General features: G+C 36.6%; 1 protein-coding gene across 1 annotated transcript; it reads right to left on the minus strand.

The window, feature by feature from the left end:
- Positions 1 to 7,542: 7,542 nt before the first annotated feature.
- On the minus strand, positions 7,543 to 14,648 carry LOC124923937 (subtilisin-like protease SBT4.6). The gene is made up of 8 exons (XM_047463943.1): positions 14,404 to 14,648; positions 14,245 to 14,297; positions 13,810 to 14,174; positions 13,377 to 13,471; positions 12,932 to 13,274; positions 12,587 to 12,779; positions 12,416 to 12,509; positions 7,543 to 7,675 (listed from the first exon to the last, which is right to left on the minus strand). The coding sequence occupies exons 1-8, from the start codon at positions 14,646 to 14,648 to the stop codon at positions 7,543 to 7,545; spliced, it is 1,521 nt and encodes a 506-aa protein (XP_047319899.1).
- Between the last annotated feature and the right edge of the window lie 570 nt (positions 14,649 to 15,218).

Here is a 15,218-nt window from a genome sequence, read left to right on the forward strand (position 1 = left end):
ATAAACCAGACGGTCTTCTTTGCTAGGGTTTTAACTGTCCTTTTGACACTTGGTCTGGTGTATTTCGGTTTTCCTTCAAATGTCCTAAATGGTGATGGTCTTTGGTTCGGTGATCTATGGTTTGACCTACGCGGTTCAGGGAAGTTTTTCTTATATCTGAGGATTTCGGCTTTTCTTTTCTCAGGGTCAAGCCATGAATCGGTTGGACCAACATAATCGTATTTTAGCTTTTCTTCCCTATAGTATGCGGTCTCCTCTTCTTCAGCTGTACAGGTGCTCTTAAGGAATTTTATAAAGGGAAGGTTTCCTTTTGTGAGCCGTGCTTTCTCTATGGGTTTTCGGTCTTTAGAACTATTTCCTGTGTATCCAAGGCCACGCTTACAACGAGGATGCCTATAGTGTTTATTCATATTCTTTACTATATCGCTAGATCTCTTATAGGCGGCCATCTTATATTGAAGTCGGGCATTTTCTTCCTTGGTTAGTTCTCTAGTCGGTTCACTAGGTTGTTCGGTCTTAAGATCTAACTCGCTTTCTAGGGTGTGGGTATCATCAGGTTGTATGACTTCCGGTTCAGTTATGATGAGTACTTCTGGTTCTATTGGAATATGTGTTATGGAGTCGGGCTTGATATTGAGGTGCTTAGGTAGCATGGTCAATAGGTTCTTATATTCTTCTACCATGTCATTCAATGCATTGTATAATTCATCTTTAGTAAATTCTTCGCAAGGAGAGTCAAATACCTGTTCCTCATTGGCCATGAGACATGTGAGTTCATCGTCACTATCACTGCGAGCCCATAGACTTCCTCCATCGTCGGCTATCAGTGCTTTCGGTACCTCACTTCCTTCACCGGCTTGTTGATAATTGTTTCTGTCGTTTTGATATTCCGGTTTCTGGGTGTCCCTCCTTGGTTTCCTGCATTCCCACTTAAAGTGTCCCAAACAGTTACAGTTATAGCATCTTACATTGAATTTGTCACCATAGTAGTTGTTTGTAGGTTGGCTTCTTTTCATGAACCTCCCAAACTTCTGTGCAAGCATTGCCATGGCATCCTCAGTGAACTGTTCGGCGGTTCTGATCGGTGCGGGTGCAGGAACCGGTATCGGTGCAGGTGTAGGAGCAGGTGCAGCCGGTTCTGTAGATGTGATTAGTGCTCTGGTTGACGTTGAGGCCGAGACTTCCTCTTCTGTTCTGGATCTCATTTCGAACTCATATGCCTTGAGATCTTCGAATACATCGTATAGTTTCATCTTACGTAGGCTTTTTGATTCCCTCATTACCATTGTCTTTATATCCCAGGCACTTGGAAGAGATCTCAAAGCCTTCATAACTACCTCTTTGTTCTCATACTTCTTGCCCAGAGTTGCTAGTTCATCTAACACACCGGTGAACCGGTCACTGTATTCCTTCATAGTTTCTCCTGGTTTCATTTTGATGCTTTCAAACTTCTGTGTGGCCATCATTATTTTGTTCTCCCTTGTTCTTTCATTTCCTTCAAAGATCTGGATGACCGTGTTCCATGTCTCCTTCGCGGTTTTGCAATCTCTGATCTTGCAGTATGTGTTTCTGTCCACGCTGTTGGAGATCCGGTTTCTAGCATGGTTGTCCAGATTGTTCCTTCTCCTATCTTCAACCGTCCATTCTTTTCTATCTTTATCAATGAATATCGGTCCTTCGGTCAGAATGGATTCCATTTCATCATCCAAGGTAACTAGGTGCAGGTGCATGCGTGCCTTCCAGTTGGCAAAGTCATCACCTTCTAGCATTGGAGGCCTATCCTGATACATGTTTGCTTGAGTATTGAAACTAACTGCTCTGATACCAATTGTTAGGATCTAGGTCGCCGCTGATGGACCGGGGGTTGGACCGGTTAGCGGTTCACACTCGTAGGGTGGTGGTTAATCTGGTTAGAGATTAACACCGGGGTTTCAATACTACACAACCTGTCACAAACCCTTGAACTAGGTTCAAGCGCGGAAGAGGTTTGCTTTCAGGTTGAAGCGGCACGCTTGTATGATAGGCACGGTCGGTTTCGGATGATGAAGATTTGGAGATGGTGGGTCGGTTTCGGTAATCTGGATATTCGGTATGGTTAGGTTAGTCGGTTATATAATGAAGCCGGCAGAAAGTAAATAACACAACAGATTTTATGGATGTTCGGAGATAAAGCTCCTACGTCACCCCTTCTTCTCGAAACCGCGAGAAGGATATTCACTAAGGAATACAAGTACAAGTCGATCGAGACTTATTTCCTGCTCGATAACACTCTTACAATTTACACCAAAATTGTAAAACACACTTTAACTTTCAACACTTAGGCTTTCTAGAACAGCACACTCTATCACTTATAGTAAATGCTCTCAATATCACAGTTGTCTCTTAATGTCCCGCTTAAGTCCCCCGCATTTACTCTTCTTCAGCTACCCCTTTTATAGGTGAAATATGCCAACGGTCATATTTCACTGCCTTGAATCTGATTGGCTGATCAGAAGTGCAGTGATTCAGTGTTTCAGAGGTTCAGACCTGCGGTCGTTTCCTCAGACCTGATGGTCAATCTCAGACCTGGTATTATGTTTCAGACCTGGCGGTCTGTTCTTCCGGTGTGTAAGACAGACCTACCGGGTTTGTCTTTTACTTGATGTAGGCACTGTCTGTTGGACAGTTGTCTGTACTTGGAAGATTTCCTTTCTGGCTTATCCCGAAGTAGAAGGATCCGGTAGTACTGTTTTCTGCAGCCTACAGTCTTTCCTCAGACTTGCATGGATATGGAAGTATTCAGTCTGTTCCTTTGGTATCATTCTCAACAGATACCCAAATTGTCTTCTTGTACTGGTCGATCATTTTACTTGGCCGAATGTCTTTTGGTAGTGATGTAACCGAACTTCTTCCGGTTATTCTTGTCTTGTGGATGATCGGCTGTTTGATGATTCTGGTTTTGAGCTTTGGCCGATCCTTTCTTTGTGCGGTCACGTTCCGAATACTCTTGATCGGTTTGGTAGCTTGACCTGTTAGGTTTCTTTAGTCGGTTCTCTTGTTCATCCGGTCCGGTTCCTTGTTCCTGCATGGAAAGTTTATTTAAGTTAGGTTTATTTGAACCAGTCTTATTTTATCTAACAATTAGGTAAACCAACACTAGTATTAATTAAGCTAGTGTTTGAAAAAAAAATATTTAAGTTACCCGTCATAGGATTCGAAGCCCCGATATCAATAATCTAATTATTGGAAAAAGACGTACCCGATAATTTGTTAGAAGAAGCATTGATGTTATTCACAGTTTGCAACAATTGTGACCAATGCTCATCGGAAATAGACGGAAATGTGTACGGTCAATCGAACTGGTAGACACCTCACTAGAGGAGGCGACCGCAATGTGAGAGGAAAGACTATGCCCCGTAGTTGTGCTATTGCGGCGAGGAGTAACCTGAGATGTGCATCCAGGTTGTGGTTGCTGTCCACCATGACCACCGCGAGCACCACTCTTAACACGTCGTTCTATATATCACTATGGATAGCCATAAATCTCAAAGAAACTATCCTTCGTATGTCCTTTTTTATTACAATGGGTACAAACCCGCTTATCCGAGCCATTATCGGACCTGTTATGACGTTCTGAGACTGTAGCATTGGCTAAAAATCCGACACCCTCAGTCCTATGAGTATATTTTCCTTCCGAAACAATCTCCTTTCGTTCCTCAGCAAAAACCTTAGCATATGAAATATTAAGTGCAGGTAATGAATCCATCATTAGAATAAAGGAGACACAATTACCAAATTTAGTAGCATCCAACCCATACAAAATTGATGAAGAATAGCATGATTCTGAATCCGTGAAACTCAGGTGTAGCCGCACAGGTGCACTTTGGAAAATTCTCAATCGTAGCTAAATCATTCTGTAAACTACATAATTCGGAATAGTATTTAGAAACAGGCTTACCATGTTGCTTACACTTAGAAATCTGAGACTTAAACTCCAGAATACGCGGTCCATTGCCCATAGAAAATTGCTCATAAAGATCATCCTACAAATCATTAACCTTATCTGAATAATGAATGCGACCCCAGATCAATTCATCTAATGTATTCACAATCCACGCATTAAGCATCGAATTATCGATGCCCCATTGAAAAAATCTTGATGAATGGATGCTAGAAGTGTGATTATTACGAAGATTATTACGTATCATATGCCTCCAATCTTCATAATTATCACTAGTTAATATAACTGGGCTAATAATTGAGCCCATACCTTCACTGGAATGAAGGTAATATGGAGAGAAAGGCTCATAACGAGCAGCAGAGGAGGTTGTAGTATTTAAGTTAAAGTATTTAATCAATTGTAGTTTATAAAAAAACCTTAGTTGTGTTAAATTAACTTTGTGGAGATTGAAGAAAATCGTAAAGGAAATTTGTCCAGTAGTTGATCAAATTCGGCATTTGATCAAACTTCGGTTTCTGTAAAGAGGCGCTCCCAGTTTTATCTCCACTTCGGTTTTATATGAGATCGGTTTTACATTGGAGCTCGTCCGGTATTTATAAATTCGGTTTTATATTAGAGTGCGTCCAGTATTTTATAACTTCGGTTTTATATTGGAGCGCATCCGGTATTATATGAGATCGGTTTTATAGACGCGTCTTTGGTTTTTACATAACTTCGACATTCTATCAAGACACGTCCGGTAGTTTATTCAAATCGATTTTTGGATAAACGCTTCCGGTTTTATATCATCTTCGGTATTTTATAAAGGTGTGTCTGGTAGTTTGTGAGCTTCCAGTTTTTATATAAAATCATTATTTTAAAGAAACGTCCGGTAGTTTATCTAGATCAGTTTCTGGATAAGCACTTCCGATGTTATCTCTACTTTAGTTTAATATCCAAGTCTTCCGTTTTTTACCATTTCGGTATTATAACAGGACGTTTCCAGTATTTTACCTTTTTAGTATTATACAAAGCGTTCTCGGATCTTGATAAAATGTGGCATCTAATCAAGCATTCTTTATGGACAGTCTGACACAGTAGTAGAGACAGACCTAAAAGAATGTCACATACCAAGACAATTCAAATCCTCTAATTTGTCCGCACCTCGTACACCACATTCCATTAATAAATATTTGGCTTACTATCATCTAGTACAGACAAGATCAAAAGAGGATCTTCTCTGATGTACTACTTTGGAACTCAGCCAATCAAATTAGGACATTTGTCCTCTAAAGCAAATACGACCGTTGATGTTCCTTGGATATAAAAGAAAATCAAAGGAAAAACAAACGTAGACGGTGGAGATCGGGGATATCTTGATAATTAAAAACTCTCTCTACAAATATATATTCAAGCTTTTTCCTTAGCAATTCTTCTGTGAGAGATTGTTCATACCGAAAATCATTATATCACTTTTTATATTGTGAGATCTTTGTAAGTCTATAGAGTGTCTATCAACAAGTGTTGTGTGTACAAGGAGTTCAGAAACTGGCAGTGTTTAAGTCTTGGTTGTCCGACTGGGTTTGTATAAGTGTTGAGAAGAATGAGTGACGTAGGAGAGTTTGTTTTGAACATCCATAAACAAACTTTGTGTCTTGTGTTCTTTACTTTCTGAATCTTCTAACCTTCACATGTTGCTTCAAGTCTAAACAAACATTTCCGCACTTGAACTCTATTCAAGAGTTTGTGATAACTTGCAAAGAATAGAAACGGATATTAACTTCTAACAGAGTTAATATCAAACAAATTGTGTAAGCGTCAACATAGTGAGACTCCCGTCTCTATTGTTGTACCTTATCCTAACAAGTGATATCAGAGAAAGTGTTTCTATTCTCAAACATTCAAATATTATCATGTCTTCCTCCAACCATTCTCCCATACATGTTCCATAATGAAGACTTTATTGATTGGAAGGTCCGTATGCAGGTGTATCTGGCCTCGCAAGACGACGACATGTGGTATGTTATCTCTGATGGTCTGATAAAGATTGACAAGGAAAGATGCGAGTGGGCAGTTGAAGATTAGAGGAAGAACAACCTTGATAACTTGGCAAAGCACGCTCTTTATAAAACTCCTAACAAAAATATGTTTGCAAAGATCAGATCATGTTCCACTGCCAAGGAAGTATGGGAGAAGATCATTCAACTCAAAGAGGGAAACAAACAAAACAGAGAAAATAAGCTCATGGTTGCCACTCAAAAGTTCTATAGCATCAAGATGCGCCCAAGGGAGTCGATGAACGAGTTTGATGAACTCTTCACCAGCATTGTCATTGAACTTTACACTCAGGGAAAGGTCTATGGCAACAAAGAATTCTTTGTCAAGGCGTTGAAAGCTCTTCCCATCGCTTGGGATGTTAAGACAACGGTGATGAAGGAGTCTAGAAATCTCCACAAGATAGAGTTGCGCGACATGTTTGCCGATCTGAATGTCCATGAGTTCAAGATGAACTCTAGGAATGAAGATGAGTCCTCATCCTCGACCACGACTAAGGCGTTGGTGTCCGCTATGGAGCCAGTTGTTCCCTCACCCATCAAGGCAACTAAGTAGTTCAGTGAGATGCGACGTCTTTACTTGTCAAGAAGTTTGTAAAATATATGAGGAATAATCATTTTAACTCATGTTTCAATAATAACTCCAATGAATCTAAGGCTAACATACGGTGTTGTAATTGTGATACTCTAGGTCACTACAAGTCCTAATGCCGAAATCCAAGGAGAGACAACAAGAAGCCTGTCGATCAGAAATATAAGGAGGATCATAAAGTATCCAATCATAAGAAGGATCAGAAGATGTTGATGGCTGAAGAAAGTAAAAGCAAATGGGCTAAAAGCGATTCGGACTCAAGCTCATCCATCGATAGCGATGATGAGGACATCAAATGTTTCATAGTGAACGAAGATGATGTATTTGATTTCTCCTCTGAAGAGTTCACTCGAGAAGATTTGATTACTACACTCAATGACTTGGTCATTGAGTACAAGAAATTATCTAATCTCGTTTCAACTCAACCAGACAACTTCACTGGTAAAACAAATGAACTATCCTTTGAGAATGAGAAGCTCAAGGAGACAATTCAAATGTTGACAAAAGACAACGAGAGAGCCAACTACGTGATCGGTGCATTGACATAATCTGGGAACGCAGTCAAAAAGATTATAAGTCAATTGAGGCCTTCCAGATGTAAATCTGGTCTAGGATATTAATATGGCAACCCATACAAGTCCACCAAGAAGTTGAAACCCAACAAAGACAAAATTTTCTCAATAAGTTTTGTCAAGGGACAATCAACTAAAATGGGAACTGATCCAAGCTGTGATAGTTTGACTTCAAAAGATAAAGTGATTTATGTTAAGCCAACTTCAAGCTGGATGAAACCTGAGAGAAGGATAGTCTGTTGGTGTGGCAAGGAAAAACATGACAGGAAGTCAAGAAATGTTTAACAAAAATCATCCTTTAAAGCTAAAGAATCATCAACATGCAGTAAGAGATCTGCCAAATTTACCACACACGCACACAATGGGAAATCCGTAAGCATAATTAAGGTATGGATTGCTAAGGGACTAATCCATCACAGACCCAAAGAAAAAATGGGTACCAGATTTGCTATTGTCTATGAATGCAGATAAAACAGGACTGTAGCGTGGAAGGTTATGCATGACATCTGGAAAGTCGGCTGACAGACATAGCATATGACTAGCAACAAGAATGAAGTGGCTAACATCCTCACAAAACTAATTCTCGAGTCTAAGTTTTCTTACCTTAAAAATATTTTAGGATTGTTAGATTACGATAATGCCTAAACTGATTTAATTATAAACTCTCCTAGTTTTGATAATTTAGTTTAAATAATCAAAAAGAGAGAAATCATTAGAACGAAGTCACTGGCTTTGATAATTTATTTTAAAAAATCAAATAGGGAGAAATTGTTAGATTAAAGTAGATAATTAACTTAGGATAATTACCAATCGATTATAAAATTACCAAGTTTTGAATATTTAGTTTAAATAATCAAAAATGAAGAATTTGTTAAGTTAAAGTATTTAATAAACTGTAGTGTATAAATAAAAACTGAGCTGTGTTAAATTAACTTTGTGCAGATTGAAGAAAACCGGAAAGGAAAGTTGTTCGGTAGTTGATCAAATCTGGAATTTGATCAAACTTCGGTTTTTGCAAAGAGGTGCTTCCGGTTTTATATGAGATCGGTTTTATATTGGAGCGCGTCCGGTATTTTATAACTTCGGTTTAATATTGGAGCGCGTCCGGTATTTTATAACTTCGGTTTTATATTGGAGCGTGTCCGGTATTTTATAACTTCAGTTTTATATTGGAGTGCGTCCGATATTTTATAACTTCTGTTAAAGAAATTAATTTACAAAATCTTTCTCAAAAAAAAATTTCATATCAATTTAAATTGGCCAACAATTACAGGTTTTGAATATTTAATATAAATAATCAAAAAGGGATAAATTGTTATATAAATTAGATAGTTAATTAGTAGGTAATTAACTATCTAAAGAACTTAACCAAATTCACCGTTTGTGCAGGAAACACAGGGATCGGTCAGATATTTAAATCAACCTTATCACTTTGGACCGGTCGACCAACATCACATAGGAGACACAAACCAGAACTCTCTAAGTTATATCTTTTCGGCTTTGTTCAACAAAATCAAGTAGAAGATCGGTTCGAAAAACTTTACAGCTCAAGCTAAAGGATCGACAAACCTATACTTCAAAGATCGGTTTTCACTCTTCGGCAGCAAAATCGGTCAACTGATATTGAAACATCAAACTTGTATGACGTCTGGTCGGCACAATACTAGGTGCAATCTTGAAGCTACCGTACAAACAGAAATAACAGACAGTTTAACAGACAAAATCAAAGATATGGAACAGCTGGAAGTTTCCATTTTGGTGCAATTAGATTACTTTAGGAATATGCAGAAGGGAGCCTTCAAATATGCAGACTGTGTTATTTCCTTTTTAATACAAGTCTGATGATAGCCTTTGGGAAGCAGAAGACTTCCAAAAGTGATCAGATACCTATTTTTGTATAAGTCCAACAGTAGTCCCCAAAGGGCAGGTGTTTGTCAAATCGCTCAGATGATAAAATCAAGAGAAGACAAAACTGGTCGGCTGTATTGCTTCTTGGAAAGTTCAACCGCATTTAATGTCATGCATTCATTTATTGACCGACCATTTAGAATCAAGGATTACCATGCATGTATCTGTTGTATGAGAAATATGACCGTTGTCATATTGTCACTACTTAAGAGAAGGAAAAAGATCCACAGCATACACGAACAACGAACACAAGAAGCAACACATCAACATATAGAATCGAAAAAGCTTCAAACTGTTCTTGTTTTACATTCTGTCAAAAGTGTTAAGTGTATTACAATTCCATTCATTCTACGTAAAAAGTGAGAGTTGTAAGTCAATAACGAGCAGTAAATAAGCCTCGGTTATTTGACGTATTGTAAAGTGTGCTGAATATTCTTAGTGAATATCCTTCTCAAGGTTTGAGAAGAAGGGGTGACGTAAGAGTTTTATCTTTGAACATCCATAAATTAAGTGTTGTGTCTCTTATCTTCTCCATACCTTCTTATCGTTGTCCAAACCGTGTGTCTGTTGCTTCAAGTTGAAACAAACTATTCCGCACTTGAACTCAGTTCAAGAGTTTGTGACAACTTGCATAGTATAGAGATCGATATTAACTTCTAACCGAGTTAGTATCAACCGGCGTGTTGTGTAAGCATTCGTCCTAGTCAGACCCCCGGTCTCCATCGGCGATCTCGATCCTAATAACTTCGGTTTTATATTGGAGCGCGTCCAGTATTATATGAGATCGGTTTTATATAGACCGCGTCTCCGGTTTTTACACGACTTCGACATTCCATTAAGAAGCGTCTGACAATTTATCCAAATCAGTTTTTGGATAAACACCTCCGGTTTTATATCCTCTTCAGTATTTTATAAAGGCGTGTCCGATAGTTTGTGAGCTTCCAGTTTTTATAAAATCGGTATTTTATAGAAACGTCCAGTAGTTTATCCAGATCGGTTTCTAGATAAGCGTTTCCGACGTTATCTCTACTTTAGTTCAATATCCAAGTCTTTCGGTTTTTTACCATTTCGGTAATATATAAGGACGCTTCCGGTATTTTACCTTTTCGGTATTATACAAAGCATTCCCAGTTCTTAATTAAATGTGGCGTTTGATCAAGCATCCTTTATGGACATTCTGACACAGCAACAGAGCCATACCTAAAAGAATGTCATGTACCAAGACAATTTAAATCCTCTGAGTTGTACGCTTCTCGTACACCACATTCCATTAATAAATATTTGACTTAGTATCACCTAGTACAAACAAGATCAAAAGAGGATCTTCTCTAATGTATTACTTTGGAACTCAGCCAATCAAATTAGGACAGGTGTCCTATGAAGCAAATACGATCGTTGATGTGCCTTGGATATAAAAGAAGATCAAAGGAAAAACATAAGTAGACGGTGGAGATCGGGGCTATCTTTTAATTAAAAACTATCTCTACAAATATATATTCAAGCTTTTTCCGTAGCAATTCTTCTGTGAGAGATTGTTCATACCAAAAATCATTGTATCACTTTTCTATATTGTAAGCTCTTTATAAGTTGATATAGTATCTATCAACAAGTCTTGTGTGTGCTAGGAGTTCGAAAACAGGCAGTGTTTATGTTCTGGTTGTCCAAATGGGTTTGTATAAGTGTAGCAGTCAAACCAAATCTTTTTAGTGAATATCCTTCTCAAGGTTGAGAAGAATGAGTGACGTAGGAGAGTTTGCTTTGAACATCCATAAACAAACTGTGTGTTTTATGTTCTTACTTTTTGAATTTTCCAACCCTTCATTTGCTGCTTCAAGTCTAAACAAGCATTTTCGCACTTGAACTTTGTTCAAGAGTTTGTGATGGTTTGCGAAGAATAGAAACGAATATTAACTTCTAACAGAGTTAATATCAAACAAAGTGTGTAAGCGTTCAACATAGTGAGATCCCGTCTCTATTGTTGTATCCTATCCTAACAAAAGTAATATAGAGAGAAAGGCTCATAACGAGCAGCAGGGGAGGTTGTAGTAGTCGGTTCAGATGCCATGGCTGTGGTTTAGAGCCGGCTAGGGTTAATCAAAGGAAAAAGACGCTGAAAGAAAAATCAACGTTAAAATTTTTGGGAAAAAACGTATAGAATCTCACACCGAAAGAGTTCTAATACCATGAAAGAATATGAAGAAATAAATTGTATTTAATCTTGTATCTAAGTTATATAACTTATGTCTAATATATAGTCATTAGTTTGGACTTATAATTAAATTAATAAAATATTGATATATAACAATTTATTATATTATGATAATATTTTACGTATATATTATATTATATTATATTTTAACAATACCTAATACAATCAAGGTTATCGTAGAAACCGTGATGAACAGTACTGAAGGTACCTCGAGCAATAACACTCTTGATAATGAGTTTCGAAGTATCGATCTCCCATTCCTCCTGGTAACTTTTGATCATTCTTCTTCTTCATTGTCCATGCTATACTAAGATGCCTCTAAACTGTTCGACTAAGCTGCCCTAACAAATCCATGTCTCCCTCCTTCATCTTTTCTTTGTATTTGACTTTTGAGAGAGAGGGGCTAGACAAAAAAAAAAAAAAAAAAAAAAAAAAAAAAAAAAAAAAAGAAAAGACGAAGAGACACTTTATTTTTTTATTTGAAAAGACAAAATAAATGTGTGGAGTCGATGGGAAATCGCTCCACTATTATTTTTCTTATATTATATAACATATTATACGAAAACATTAATATACAATATGAACCAAATTAAAAAATTATTATAAGGCAGTATTATCCATTGTTACGATTCACAAAAACTAGCATTCTCTTAAATTTTAGTTAAAAGAAACATAACTAAAATGTCTTCTCTTTAACTAAAGGGTATTTTCTTTAATTAAAGTATTGATGACCGATACAATAGAATGGGACTTTTGACCCTATGAGTGCCATCAAACCAAATTAATGAACATGAAATATGATCTTGGTTGAGCCATTGTCCATTAACTGTCACAATAAATGTTTTCCTCTCATTGAGTCTAACAAACGAGAGAACACTTGGTTCCACATTGACATAGATTGTATTATCCCCGGTACTAACTTGGGCATGATAAGTGGAGTTTGCATGTCCAACATTTGTCACAATTCTTGTGAACTGGATAGTGAAAGAGTTATTAATGTGCACTAATGCCGTCATTGTTGGGTAGTTGAGATCCTTTACAAGAGTTTTTTTCCTCTTTGAACATTTATGTTTTTTTCCTAACATCTTTCTCAATATTTTATCTCCTTCTGAACCTAGACTGCAAAACATATTGATATATTCGTCTATAAATGTCTCATACACAAGTCCAGGATGTACGGCTCTCACTGGGTCAATGTGTCCTGCTCCATATCCAAATTCCGCATCGGCATTATAATTTGTATTCATAGTCCAAGCTGCATGCAAACCATCCAAACACAAAAAACGGATAAATGACTAAATTTTATATTATCTTAAAAAGTAATTGAATTACCGGTAGTCATGAGAGATGATTTGATAGCTGAAGGTGACCAATTAGGATGTTTTGATTTCACATAAGCAGCTGCGCCTGTAACATGAGGACACGCCATGGATGTACCGGTTTGAATATCGTAATTGGAAACAATTTTTCCATCGTCTATAGGACATTCGGCCAATATATCTATCCCCGGTGCAGTTATATCAGGCTATAATGTATGTAAAATATACTTATAAGAACAAGAATAACATATATTATTGGATCCACAATGAACAAAATAACCTTGAACAACAAAATTTCAATAAGGTATAAAAATGCTTCACAAGAATTAATATAAATTTGTTGTGTATATATATATACCTTTAAAATTTCTGGTAAAATAGTATTGGGTCCCTTACTGGAGAAAGAACCTACTATTGGAGCATAACTGTGAATAGTCTCACTTTTTAGAATTCGTGCGGATGGAAATTTTGTAGACTTGATGTAAGATTCAATATAATGAAAATCAGGATCATTTAAAGCTGCAGTGGGTAAATAGGTCAATGAACTAGAATCATTTGAACTTCTATTCTTTCGAAGAATAACTCCACTCGCATTGGCAGTCATAGTTGCGAATATTGCATCTGACTTATCAACGTCAGCATCACATACTACAATCTTTCCCTTCACTAAATCAGGGTCAACGCAATCAATTATACATTGCCTGAGATTCAAATTTGAAAAAAAAAAATGAATAAAAGAACATAAATTATTAATGGATAACAACAATGAAAGAAATAAAATGACACAATAAATATGACTTTACATTGCACTTGATTCGTTACAGTGTCGGGTGATTCCTCTTCCGTATACCAATCTCTTGTTATGTCTTCCTGTTGTCAAAAGACTCAATGCAACGCTCTACTCAACAAAAACATGGATGGCATATTAGCTCTGGGCATAATTAAGTTTTCCGATTATATTAATGAAACTTTCCGTATATTAGAGAAAAATTAAACTAATTATTTCATTTTAGCTGCAACATTTTTGTGTTCAATATCTGGACCCTCAATGAAATATAATATTTTTAACCATGGTAATTTCTATCTCTAAAAAACAGTACACATATTTGTTTAGATTGAATTAGAAATGTGAGTAATTTCTAAATGTATTATAAATATTATAATGTTATATATAGAACTGCCAAAAAATAATTTAAAATATCAAAATAGTTCAAGTAAATTCATATTGATACTTACAGTGAGTGTACGCCCATTTCCAAGGATCAACTTATTGATGATTTTTCTGTCGGTACTACTCGCAGCCACAGTGAACAACCATGGTGCATTGCTTATAACAGTTTTTAAGATGTTAATACCCGTATTTCCCGCAGGTTGTACGGTTAAAATACCTTTCTGCATTGCATGAAAGGAACCGATGGCAATAGCATCTTGAGTAATGTTAAAGGGAGAATCATAACCCATAGAGATTGTGATAATGTCTACACCGTCAGCAATGGCATCATCAAAGGCGGCCATTATAGCATCATCATAACAATACTTGCCACACACATTGTAAGTAGCTATCCTTGATGATGGGACACCTCCTCTTGCAGTCCCATTTGCTATGCCAAAAAAAATTTGCATTATGCACTTCTCTTCCGACTGCGGTTGAGGCAGTGTGGGTGCCATGACCTTTTATATCCCTTGCCGAGTGCCCATCGTAGTATCTGGCTCCAATTAGTTTCCTGGATCACAAGGTCCCAAGTACACAAATTTTATGAAAGTGTAAAAAGAAGTGATACACAAAATAATGAATTTCAAAATCCTATATATAGAGAAGACTATAAATACTTGTTGCAAGTGAAGTTTCTTCCTCCCTCACAAACACCTTTCCATTTGTTGGGAACATTGCCTAAATTGTGGTCAGATAAACTCTTTACTTCAGGATTGATACCACTGTCAATATGACCGATTATTATGTCACTCTCGATTGATGGATTTCGAGGAATCTCTAAAGATAGACCCATGTAGTCCCAAGATCTTGTCGTTTGAACTTGAAGATGCTGACTTTCAAAAATGGAGACAATCCCTTCCATGTCTATATTTAGAATAGATATGTAATGTATAAATTAGAATAATGAAACTTTAAATATATAAACTTTATTGATTTATCAAAAACACCCACATGTATAATTTGTATTTTGAAAATCCATATGGATGTTTTGGATACTAGTAAATGTAGAAATTTTTTAATGAATTATTTTACGGTAAATAGACTTATAAAAAATTACTTTTCAACATCTTTGCTTCATACGTGTTGAGATAAGCACTAAATCCATTGAAACTTCTTGTATAACTTTTCATCAATAATTTTCCTGTCATACTGTAACATATAAACTAAACATAATTATATATTTTTTTATTAATAATAACATGATATAATATACGGAAACAAATATATACAAGAAAATGAAAGTAATTTAACTAAATCATCCTAAAGATTCATGACAAGCCCATCATTTCAAATTATAATAAAACATGTAACCAAATAAACTTGGACAAACCCTTACCACAACACCATTATCCAAAATCAATAAATAAACTAACTACATACATTTCGTTGTGTCCAAGGGTTTTGAGTAGATTAGCATGATGGGAACGACCTA

This window comes from Impatiens glandulifera, chromosome 1 (assembly GCF_907164915.1).
Source record: "Impatiens glandulifera chromosome 1, dImpGla2.1, whole genome shotgun sequence".
Taxonomy (NCBI): domain Eukaryota; kingdom Viridiplantae; phylum Streptophyta; class Magnoliopsida; order Ericales; family Balsaminaceae; genus Impatiens; species Impatiens glandulifera.